Below are 12,808 nucleotides of genomic sequence, written 5' to 3' on the forward strand. Positions count from 1 at the left end.
ATCCTCTGTGGAGAAAGATAACATCATCAACATTTTCAAATTACTTTGAAAACCAATTGTGTGAAAATAAGGTTTCGGCTGGGCGCGGTGGCTCACGCTTGTAATCCCAGCACTTTGGGAGGCCGAGGCAGGCGGATCACGAGGTCAGGAGATCGAGACCATCCTGGCTAACACAGTGAAACCCCGTCTCTACTAAAAATACAAAAAATTAGCTGGGCGCGGTGGCAGGCGCCTGTAGTCCCAGCTACTCGGGAGGCTGAGGCAGGAGAATGGCGTGAACCCGGTAGGCGGAGCTTGCAGTGAGCCGAGATCACGCCACTGCACTCCAGCCTGGGCAACAGAGTGAGACTCCATCTCAAAAAAAAAAAAGAAAAGAAAAGAAAAGAAGGTTTCATTCATGATACCAAATAACTATATACACAAGGAGACAAAGTAACCTGAGTGAAAACGGGGAGAAACTATAGACCATAGAAATAGACCCACAGGGAATCGAGATATTGGAATTGTCAGATATAGACTTGAAAATAACTGTATTTACCACATTCAGAGATATCAAAGACAGGACTGGTAATTTTCCAAAGAACCAGATATGGAAAAGAACCAAATGTAAATTTTAGAAATGAAGAATAAAATCACCGAAATGAAAAAGGCAGTGAATGGATTTAAAAGAAGACTTGGCACAGCTGAAAACAGTTATTGAACTAGAGGGAGGGCAGGGAAAAATACTGATAATCAAACACAGAAACTGAAAAGAATTGGGAATGCAGAAAAGAGTACAGAATATCAGGGAATAAATGGATGCTCACATTTATGAAATGTTTTTTTCCTACATCTGACAGAATCGTTATTTTTAAGTTAATGTGAATTACATATTAACTTGTTATGGAAGTATAATACAGTGGTTATCTTGGTGTAGGAGGGGTGAGTGGGGCTGCTGTATAGCTGGTGGGGTTTTATTTCTTGGTCTAGTAATAGTTGCATGGCTGTTTGTTTTGTGATAAATCATACATTGTGACATCCCCCTTTCTTGCATCTTTTGTATGTATATTTCACAGTTTTTTCCAAAAAAAGATGTAAGAAGAAGCAAAAGTACAGGCCCAGGTAGTTAATCATTGGCAGATACCGAAAGAGATCTGCTCCTTACTCTGCCTGGAGCAGAAAACTACAGTTTGCCACCAATAGGGAGGCAGCACAGAGGGACGGCCATCGTGATGCAATCACTTCCAATGGATTAGAGCTGTCATGAGAGATGCACTGTTGAGAAGGATTGTGAGGCTCCATCTGGACCAGAGGGAAGGAGCAGCATCTGCCATGACGTGGGCCAAGAAGTGGCACATGTGTGCAGTGTAGTTGTCATTTTGCCTGGATAATGGCTAAGGAATGGAAGTGGTAGCTTCAAGTTGGCTTGGCTTCTAACTCCAACTCTGCCATTTACCAAGTGTGTAATCTGGGACAATTTATCTGTCTTACCTAAGCCTCATTTCTTTTATCTGTATTAAGATGGCTGGGGAATTAAATGAAACAATGTATGTAAAGCACTTATGTGGTACCCAGCAGCTGCCGAGTCCTCGGGAAATGGTAGTTAATACTATTATTGTTGTTGTTTGCTTTAGATCATCTTGTCTGCCTTTCACCATATGCAGTTTTCTTCTAACACAGGGTTTCTTTTATATCTTTTTCTCTGAATTTCTCTTTTCAATCCACATTGGTAATATAAAAAATTAATTCAACTTGAAGGCTGATATTTTAATTACTCCTAAAGTTTTAATTTATTGGGCAACCAGTTACCCACCATCCCTTTGCTAAGACAAGAACCCTCCTTCAGTGTTCCTCATACCATGTGTGGGATGCAGAATTTATTAATCTGAAAGGCTAAATTAAAAATAAATGAAAATCTCTAATGAATAAGGACACTCTAATGAGAACATGCAAAAATCATAAAACTTGAGGCTGTAGGAAAGCTATCCAGGCAATAGTTCTTTCCCCGTTTATAGGAAGCTTCTTTTCCCAGTAAGAAAATGCATTAGTCACTTTTGAAGCTCAGCTTGATAAACTTACTCCTTTCCCCAAGAGAGAACTATCTGCCTTCCTATTTCTAGACCTATTTTCTTTTGAAAGCCATTAAGCCTGTGAGACCATTAAAAGTGTCTGTTACTTCATCAGCCAAATGAAGGCAGAAAACATGATCTGTGAGATTCATTACGTCTCCAGCTTCTAGCCAGTGCAACATGATTCATGGAGATCAGAAGTAAGCGTGGGCTAGTAGTCACAACCTGATGATGACAGTGGTGATTGTCACCACCACAAATGCTGAAAGGAGCACTCATTTTTAGAAGCAGTCAGGTATGACTTTGGAAGATGAGGACCCAGAGTTGGCTAGTGAGTTGTAGTAAGAGGATATTTATCTGATCACTATCCCTGGGAGGGAACTTGTTGGCTCACAAAACTTAGAAGCCCTCCAGATGGAATACCTCCTCCTGGCTTAATGGAAAGGTGATGGTGGCACATAGAAAGCCACTCTGTCTTATCTGCCACCCATCCTCCAGTTGCGCTACCACATCTGCTCTCCACCCTTCCCCACTCTGCTCTCTGGCTGGGGAGTTGACCAGATGGCCTCCATCAACAGGCTGCCTCATCTCCAGCCTGTAGTTGGGTTCAGTCGATGGGGAGCCGAGCAAGAGATCAGCAGGTGGGAGCAGCGTGAGGTCAGGTTCTTCTGTCCCCAGATCCTTCCCTGCAGGTCTGGGCTGGCATTGTCACAGCCTCTCCGAGTGGTCCTTTATACAAAATGCTGTCCTTCCCACTTTCTGTAACCACTCTTTCCACTTGCTTCTTCAGCCTAGTGGTGCTAATAGATCACCGTTGTTGCCACTTGAGGCCACCCTTGTGGTTCTCTTTACCCCATCATACCTTCATAAAAAGCACGAGTCATCTCAAATTATCTTAATCTGAGTGTGAGGAGGTGGTGGGACAACCTCGTAGAAATATCTAGTAGGCTTATGAAGCATGTCTTGAACTCAGAAGAGAGGACAAAGAAAATAAATGTAAGTACAGGTGTGGATGCATGTACTTGGTGACTACTGGACTCTTAGGAAGGAGTGAAGTGCATGAATTTTCTGAGAGAGAGTTTAGAGAGAGTCACACAAAGGGCAGAAGACTAACAGAATAAAAGGGCAGAGAGAAGCTCCACCCATGGACACAGCTCACAGGTCCAGTCTTCTGGGAACTGTTTTCCTATTTTCCTAGGTGAAGATAGTCTCTCCCTCTCCTCTATGCTTCCACAGTCCTTTGGGCATAATTCTTAGGAATATTATCACTGGCTTTGCAATGAGCTGTTTCCATGGCTGCCTCCCCATCTAGCTGAAAGCTCATGGGCAGGGACTGCATCATTTTTGCCTCTGTGGTATTCCTCAGACTCAAACAGGCCTAGAAGGGAGTGAGGGAGGGAATAACAGAGGTGAAGAATTAAATACAGAGTTGCAGGAGAACCAAAATTGTGCCCTGTTATGGAGACAAGGAGAGACCATTTTGAAAAGAAGCGAGTCATCAATAACGTCAAATAGGTCAAGGAAAATGATGGCCAAGCCAAGGCATGGATGGGCCCGTCGGAGCCATCAGTAACCTTGAGGATGCAAGCTCCATGAGAGTGGCAATGACAGAAGCCACCAGCGAGAGGAGAATTCAGGTGGAGCTGCTTAAACCTATAAAGCTGCTGCACTGGGTTGTGACTGTCTGCATGACTCTGTTGAATGGCTCTTACTGCTCCTGGAAGGAGAGGCACTCACACAGCACTTGTGCTCCCCAGTAGTGCAGTGCAGGTATGTGGCTCCTGGTCTTGCCCTCTGCAGTGATCATGTGTTTACAAATAAAAATTAAAATTAAAAACTTAATACCCCGCAGGACCCTCACAATAGTTAGTGTATGGTATTTTCTGCTTCCAGCATTGGCTTCACGCACTTTACTGATTATACAAATTATTTGAAAGAATGATGTATTGAGGATAACCCCCATGCAGGCAAAACTCCAGTCACTGCTTGAGAGCATCTGATAACACCAAAAAGACTGGATGAGGTTGCTGCAGCCTCCCAGGATGGCCAGCGTGCCCTAGGGCCTGGCTGCTGGTTGGTGGGGCAGCAGCTGCGGTGTCACTTGAGACCCGGTTAGAAATGCAAACTCATTCCCCACCCATGATGGAGAATTACAATCCACATTTTGACAAGATCCTAGGGGACCTATGTGCTCATTTACCCTAAAGGGTCCCACTGAGACCTGTGTCACGCTTCTAAGACCACACTTCAAATAACAATGGCTGCCACTGATATGGCCTTTACTATGGGCCTGATGTTGTTCTGGGCACTTGGCTTAAATTAACTTGTTTAATCCTCACAGCAACTTTATGGGATAGGTAAACGATCATCCTCTCTTTAAGATGAGGTCAATAGTTGGTACAAGGACACACAGATGAGACGTGGTGGGATTAGGATTCATTGGAGTCATTTGGCTCCAAGGGTCCCTCTTCTTCAACCACTGCGCTCTCCTCCTTCTCCCACCTCCCATGGCAATCAGCAGGGTGCTTCATAGGTTCTCCGTAGGTGCTTGGAAGATGCACAAGTGAATGATGGCATAGCTGTCTGTGGTAGCCTCAAGAAAGGGAATCTTGATCATCTGGGGAAAGCTTTCTACAGCCTGGGTACGCCTGCCTCTCTCATTACAGAAGGGAGAGACTCTCCGATAGTATTTTCTCAGATAGAGGATGTAGCTGAGGATGGAAAACTTCATTCCAGATTCCCCTGTGGGAGAAGCTGGTGTTTGATCTACATTTTCTTAGAATCTGCATCGCAAATCCAAGGTTAGTGAGGTTCAAGGGCAGTTATGGGGCTCGGTGGGCACAGTAAGGACAGTGCCCTTCACTTGAACACCTGTTTTTTTTTAAGTTTTTAAAAAATTATTTTAAATTTTCTTTTTCTTTTTTAGAGACAGGGTCTTGTTCTGTCACCCAGGCTGGAGTGCAGTAGTATGATCATAGTTCACTGTAAACTTGAACTCCTGGGCTCAAATGATCTGCCCACCTCTGCCTCCTGAGGTGCTGGGATTACAGGCCTAAAGCCACTGTGCCTGGCCTTGAACACCTGTCTTAAGAGAAATCTATTTCTTTCAGATGGCATCCAATTCTAAGAGGAAGGACTTGTAGCGAAGCTTAGAATTTGCCCACCATCTAGTGACTCTTTTTGTTTGGATTTGGCTAAAGTTTATTGGGAAATACAGAAGGCATAACTTGCTTTGGTAGGGCCAGCCTCTCAGTCAGCCATCATTCAGCTAATCAGACATCTGGATTGCAGTATGGCTTTCTCTTCCATTCTGCAAGGACAGCCAGTTCAAGTTAAGGAGCAGCTTTCTAAAACTCCATGTCCTGACTCCTGCCCCAGTCTTGAAAGTGGGCTGTCGCCTTAATGCTGGCTTGAAGCACAGCAGAATCCAGAGTCAGCCCCACTCCTGGGAAGCCCTGACTACATCGGGATCGGGGATATCACATGTAGAAGGGGTTTTCCCAGGCTTGAGGTTGACTTGCCATTTCTTTTCATCCAGGCTTTCCGTATTGGCAGAATCTCACATGGTGCCGCAGCCCTCTCTTCTGTTGGATTGGGTCTGCTGAGAAGTTGTGGTTAAGATTGCCCCAGTAAAGCCAACAGAGTAGAGGACCCCTGGCCTAATGCTGTCCTTCCCCTGCCCCTCTGTGGCACCAGATGGGGATTATTTCCTCCACTTTACGAGCGAGGACGTTATCAGGCGGGCCTTCCTTGTGTGCTTCCTGAATTGGTTTTCCTGAAAGTAAAAGTGATATCTGTTTCCTCTGATTTCACACAGAAGCAACAAACTGGTTCCTCAAACCTCCTTCCAGGGATTTCTTTGAGAGACAGAACAAAGCCAGGAGGAGCATGGGGCTGACAGACGGAGAGCCCTGGGTGTCCTATAGCTATCCAGGCTACGTCGCAGTCTGGACCCCACAGCCCTGGTGCCGGGACCCTCTACCTGCACATACCTGACCAGCTCCTCTCCCCATTCAGCCTTCAGCTTAAGCACCGCTTCCTGGAAAGCCTTTCTGCAGTCTCCATGCCAAAGGAGGACCCTCGTGGTACCCTGTTCCGCTTCTTTAAGGCTCTTCACAGAGTTTATTATACATCAGTTGCATGATTATTTGACTAATGTTTGGCTGCCTACAAGCTCTGTGAGGGCAAGGCCTGCAGGCCTTGTAGTCACCACTGTATTCCCATCTCTAGCACAGCAAGCATGGCTCATGGCCCGTAGAGCTTAGCTCAGTAAATAGTCTTTGAGTGAAATGAAGGTATTGGGTTAGGTGATCCCAAAGTCCTCTTCCTGTCATGGCAAACTCTGAGTCCATCTATGAGAAACTTGTACCCACCAACCCCCTAAACCCAAACTTCTCTCTTCCTAGTTCAGTGATTCTCAGCATTGTCTTCTGATGAATTCTGCCGTCAAGCCTCCTTGATCATTTTCATACTTTCCTAAGGCTTGGCTGGAATCTTTGAGTTTGAATAATTGGGAATGTGAAATGTTCATGCCTAAACACCAACAGAAAAGCAGAGTGTCAATGTGGAATCCAAACAATGGAATCTAACGTTGGCAATGATCTCCAATTCTAGGGTCTTCAACAGTTTCTCCCTGTGCCCTCCCATCTCATGTGAAATGACTCAAAATATGAATTCAAAAGAGGGAAGTATGGGTTGAAGATTATATGAAAAGAACAGAGTCCTTAAGAGGAGCCTTGAGTCAGGCACGTTACCTCCCAGCCCCAGGAAGTTCTCATTTTCCTCTGCTCATAAAGGCATTTTCATACTCTTTTGTGATAGTATCCCTGGGGCCCTGAGCAGAACAATTCATCCCAAAAGTAGGGCTTGGTGAGATGCTGTTTTATAAAGCAAAAGAGGATGTGATCTGTTGTCAGCCCTCGTCAGTCATGGTGGAAAATCTGGACCAGGTAATGGAAGCACCAACTTTGGCCAATCTGGGCATCTCCAGGCTAACCTCAAAACCACCGTAGAGAAAGGTGCCAGATATTGCTTTCTGCAATGGATGACTTCTCTTGACTTTTTAAGGAGAAACAGTGTGATTTATAGATGCAGGTCCTCTAAGCCTTTCCTAACCGGAATTGTCAAGTTGCACCCCAGAGGGAATGCGGGCAGCACTGTAAGAGGAAGAAAGGAAATCCATGTTTGCCGGCTAAACTCCATCCTCCCCTTTTCCCGAGCCCAGCACTGAATGATGCCACTGCCCAAAGCCCCATCTCCCTGGAAGGTCTTCCTGGTACCTTGAGAGTCTTTCCACCCACCAAGAGGCAGTCACTTGACATGAACTCCAAACTAGCGAGACTGAATTTCTAGATTATGTGCTGTTTGATCTTTGCATGGAACCGTATGTTCCAAATTTTCCAGTAGAGCTCTCCTGTCACATACTCAGTCCTATTGGTCCCATAAGTACACATGTGTTTGTCAGATCTTACCCTGATTTAGGGCTAGAAAAACAGGCTCCTCACATGCATGGGCCAATAGTGATCTTGTGTTCACAGAACGTTTGTCAGCAGTTGCTTCACCAGGCTTATCTAGGGCCCATTTTCTTTCACCAACATGAGCAGCCAGCCCTGAAGAAGGCCCGACACTCGCTTATCAGCTGTGAGCATGGCCTATCTGAGAACACTTGGGTGGAGAAATGTCGTGTATTTTCCAAATTAGAACTTGAGTTGGAGGAGCTGTTTCTGGGGCAGCTGTGAGCCAATCCCAAGAAGCTGTTAAACATCCAGGCCCCGAGAGCCAAACTCTACATGGCAGGGTAGAGAGGAGGATGTCTGGCCGCACGCCTTCACAAGCCAGCCTGGCTCTGCCACCCCAGGCAGGCCGCGAGGAAAGCAGATGGAAGCGAGAGCCTTTCCTGGACCAGCCTTGGAAACATCTGGGCTCTCCTGGAAGCAGGGACTCCACTAGACTCCCCCGCCTTCCCAGCAGATGCTGCAAGCACGTGTCACTGCTTTATAGACTCAGGTTGTGGAGGCTGAGAGCTGCTGTCTAAGCGTGTGGGGGGCATTTGCACAGTCGTGAAGCCATGGGCTAGGAGCCAGACCGCCTGGCACTGAGCCCTGTGCCACCACTTCCCAGCTGTGCGACCCTGGGTAGATCACTCCACTGCTCTGGACCCACTCTTCTCATCGGAAACATATGGTTACAAATAGTGCCTACTTCCTAGGTTGTTGCCGGGAGAAGATGGAATGATCCAATAGAGTGCTGAGGGCTGCTGTCGCCCATGGCAAGTCTTCAGAACGCGCTCATCAAGTTGGAGGGCCTTTGGTGTTCCAGGGCAGTCCTTCACCCAGTGACAGAATCCCCAGTCAGGCACTTCCTCAAGTTACTGCTTGGATACCTCTGAGGATGGGGAATCACTACCTCTTAAAGCACCCTATTCCACCTTCAGATAAGCCTGTTTCTCGGACAGATAAGTGTTTATCTGTGTTGAACCTAAGTCTTTCCCGGACACTTCGCAGTTGGTCGTAGTTCCATCCTGTGGTCAGACAGAACTCCTCTAACCCCTCTTCCTCAAATAGCAGTTGAGATCCTCTGAAAATCACTGACGTTACCCTCCTGCCTGTGCCTTTTCACCATTCCTGACAAAACACCTTCAATTTCTTCTAATGATTATTGAATGATGTTATTTCCAATTCTTTCATTCTTGTGGTTTCTGTCTTCTGAAGGCACCCCGTGCTCACGCACGTGACTTGGCTCCATGTGCATGGAGTCCCTCCCCACGTGCCTGAGACACAAAGATAAGAAGATGTGATGAGACTCAAGGAGCTCTCAGCGAGGCAGGGAATGGCTTTCCAGGCAGGGGAGCCGCGTGCGCTGGGATTGGAGGCACGAAGCCAGAGAACTGCGGGGTGTATTGCTCAAGCCTAGGGTAAAAACTGGGAGTCATTTGAGACCAAACTGGGGAAGGAGGCAGGTGAGTTTACCTGCAGGTGACAGGGAGTCACTGGGTGACTTTCAGCTACAAAGTGACACGTTCCAGTGTGTACTTTAGGAAGAGCATTTTAAGTGTAGCTCGAAGACTGGGCAACTCTGGAACCCGGGAGACCAGTTGACAAAATGACGAGCACCAAGGGGACAGAGAGGAGGAAAACGAGTCATGGGTGGAAAGGCTAACAGTGGCTCTTCTCCTGGGGGCAGGACAATGAGTCATTGCTTTTTTCTTCTTCCCTGTGTTCTGCAATTTCTCTATAATAAGTATTTTCTGTTTTCTCTATAATTAGCATGTATTATTTATACAGTAAGAAAAATGTATTCATGTCTAAAGATACTTTTAAACCAAACCAGCAGGACTTGGTTACTGAGTGGAAGGAGGAGCCTAGGAGATCAGTTTTCTGGTCTGGGTGCTCAGGTGAGTGGCGTGACCCCCAGCCTGGACGGGGATGGGAGGAACAGGGCATTTGGCAGGAATTCTTATGGCATCTCTGACAGCTGAAATGACGCCCACAAGCTGCTTTCACTCCACTTGGCCTCTCTCCAGCCTGTTCAGTGGCCTCTGTCCCCTGCAGGCCCTGAAACTCACCTGTCCCTTAGACACCTATCTGGAAAGCAGGTGTCTGTGCAGCAATACTCACCAGCGCTCCAGGACAGCAGTAGCATTTATTTAGATGATAAGTTTTGTCACTCCTTCAGTAAATATTTACTGAGTGCCCACATATGCTCAGCACCAAGCCAGGCCTTAGTGACAAAATGGAAAAGAACAGGCACAGTCCCTCTCACAAAACTCAGCCTAATGTGAGAGACAGATATAAATGTTTTAAAATCCCGTTAAGGAACATAACATTTCAAACTGAGGTGCACTCTCCAGAGGAAAGAAAATAGTTCCAAGAAGACATAAAGGAAACGTTTCTGGTCTGGGAGTTGCATGATGATCCCTGGGGAAACAGATGCTTGGGCTGAGAGTGAAGGATAAGTAGGAGGGAAGTGGGGAAAAGCATTCCAGGTTGAGGGAACAGCATATGTGGTGGCCCTGTGGTGGGAGGAACAGTAGCATATTCAACTCTCTAAAAGAAGAGCTGTTTTACTGGAGTGGGTTGGGGAGAGGCAGTGGGTGGAGAGGTGGGTGGAACCAGACCCGACAGGGCCCTGTAGGGCACAGGAAGGATCTTGTCTTCATCCTAAGAGCAGAGGAAGGCATTCAAAGTTCCAGCAGGCCTGAGGCAGCCTGCTGAGCAGCCCTCCAGCTGTGGCCTGGAGGGGAGCCTCCCGATGGGTGTCCCTTTATGTCCCACACCCACCGTTCTCTTGCCATTGGAGGCGGTGGCTCTGAGGCCCGTCGAGACACCCCTTCCTGCCTGGGTAGCCCAGATTTGGGGTTCCCACCACCTCGAGTAGCGCTTGGAAGACATCCCCCACCCCCCACCCCCAGCAGATGCCCTGAAAGCCGCTTTGCAGTTCAGTTTTCAACTTTCTTCGCGGCTCTGCATACTCCAACACTAATGTGTGTACAACTTGCTAATTAATGGAATCATTTCAATCTGAAAACATCTTGTTCTAATGGGAGGCTGCAAGCACTCTCATTAATTCACAGGTAAAATCATTCCAGCTTTTCTCTTCTTTCTTTTTTTTTTTATCTTCCCAGCTTGGCTTAATAGCTGGGAAGAATCATTCTAATCAGCCTTGTGAGAATCACACCACCAGAATGAAAAGCACCAACAACGGCCTTGGGGTTTGGGAAAGGGATGACCAGCCTTAGTTTACCCAGGGGCAAGCGCGGTGGATGAATGTGAGGGTGAGATGCCCCACACAGAAGGTAAAGACACAAAAAGTGACCTGTGTAGTGTGACTTGGAGGGGGGTTTCCTGTCCTGTGTGTCAGAGGTGGCACTCAGGGTGACTTTCTGCACCACTAGCTCTGCTGGAGGGAAGGAGGAGCTGCCTCCACATTCTCACCTGGCATGTGAGACTCACTGCACTCACCTGGGCAGGAATCTCACATGTGACTTTCTCGGGGCTGGGTGTCATCTGGGGGTGACTTGCTGATAACCACCTTCCTGTCATTTGCAAATGATCTGCAGTGTCCCTTTAAATGAATGGCATCCCCAGTGTGTTATTTCTGGTATAACCAAGCTTAGTAAGGGGGGCCTTCTCCCCATAGACCACGGTGCAAGCCCCAGACCTCACCGACAACACCCATGTCCCCAGGCGGGCTTTTCCTTTACTCTTTTTTACCAGAAGGATCTGGGTGCTTTTTAGAGTTTCTTTTCTTGTGGTAATAAGAACATAACAAAATTGATCATTTCAATGATTTTCAAGTGTACATTCAGTGGCACTAAGTATCTTCACACTGTTGTACAACTGTCATCACCATCCAGCTCTGGAACTTTTTCCAGTCCCACCATGGGAAAAACCTCGAGGATAAATGAGTCCCTGCAGGGCCGTCTTGAGTCCACATGAGCTCTCACTGTCCTGAGATGCTGCTCTAGGAGAAAAAGATGCTCAGTTGTCTGTAAGATGGCGTATTACACAATTTGACAGTTATGGATGGAAACAACATGTTCTTCCCCTTGGAAGTACAGCAGCTGCCAGTCCTTTGCTTTGGATGAGTCTCCAAGACAGATTTGGAGTGAGGCCAACCTGGATTTAGACCCCTGCACCATCAGTCCTTGGCGTGTGGCTCTGAGCCTCAGTCTTCTCATCTAAACAACAGGGCTGGCAGTTCCTTCCTTGCAGAGTTGCCGGAAGATTGCATGAGATGGCGTCAGCACGGTACCGCGGTGATGCTCGGTTCAGTGAGTGGCTCTGTCCCCACAGGTCTCCAGGTGGTCCTGAATTCCATCATCAAGGCCATGGTCCCCCTGCTGCACATTGCCCTGCTTGTGCTGTTTGTCATCATCATCTACGCCATCATCGGCTTGGAGCTCTTCATGGGGAAGATGCACAAGACCTGCTACAACCAGGAGGGCATAGCAGGTAAGAGGGGCAGGCGGCTGCGCTCCCAAGGCCCTGCCCTCTATCGCTCCCAGCACCTTTCCCGCTGCTGGCTACACCAACATGACCAGCAGAGCCCAGGGAAGGCCCCATTCATTCAGACACACACTGGGCATGGTTAAGTGAGAGGCAGAGACCCGTATCCCTTTTTTCTCAGTTCCAATTTTTGTTTTAATCTCTGTTAAACCGGCCTAACGCAAACTTCGTTCAGCACTTTTCAATAAGCTACACAATTTGAGAAACATTTGAATAACTTAGAACCTATCTTTTGTCAATCTACCACTTTTCAAGCCAACCCTGAGTATTTTAAGAATCAGAGCTGACCTGGGGACGTCAGTCTCTGCTCCTTCCATGCTTCAGTGTGGTTGGCCATTGGGAGCCCTTTCACGGGGCCGCTCAGCCCTGAGCAACAGGTTCTCCCAGCACCACTCTAAGATTTTTCTACCTTCATGGTGCTGATTCCAGATCCTCTGTAATTATTGTTTCTGCTTCTCCATTCACAGGCAGATGCCCCAGAGCCCCTATTCCAGGTGGGGGAGGAGGGCAGGTGGGAATCACCCCCTTGCCAGCAGCCAAACTTCCTCCCTTCAAGGAGAAGGCTTAGTTCTACCCCATGACTCCCAGTCCCTTCCTTTTTGAGCCTTCCCACTTCACGTTCCTTCCATAAATCAATATATTTAACAGCAATGCTGGCTCATTAGGCGCTTCCCTGCGTGGCACTGGAGTTTTGGCTTGCAGGATATGCTGCAAGCTGCTGCTAAAGCTACTAACATCGCAGCTTGGCCTTTT

At 47.3% G+C, this 12,808-nt stretch overlaps 1 protein-coding gene across 50 annotated transcripts in view; it reads left to right on the forward strand.

Annotated features, from left to right (window-relative positions):
- The window catches only part of CACNA1C (calcium voltage-gated channel subunit alpha1 C), a 723,808-nt gene that overhangs the window by 499,775 nt on the left and 211,225 nt on the right, over window positions 1-12,808 (forward strand). For all 50 annotated transcript variants that reach the window (XM_016922741.4, XM_016922778.4, XM_016922781.4 and 47 more), the window contains exon 6: window positions 11,843-12,001. In XM_016922741.4, the coding sequence (XP_016778230.1) occupies window positions 11,843-12,001 (159 nt within the window). The remainder of the gene's footprint in view (window positions 1-11,842; window positions 12,002-12,808) is intronic.

This window comes from Pan troglodytes, chromosome 10 (assembly GCF_028858775.2).
Source record: "Pan troglodytes isolate AG18354 chromosome 10, NHGRI_mPanTro3-v2.0_pri, whole genome shotgun sequence".
Lineage (NCBI taxonomy): Eukaryota > Metazoa > Chordata > Mammalia > Primates > Hominidae > Pan > Pan troglodytes.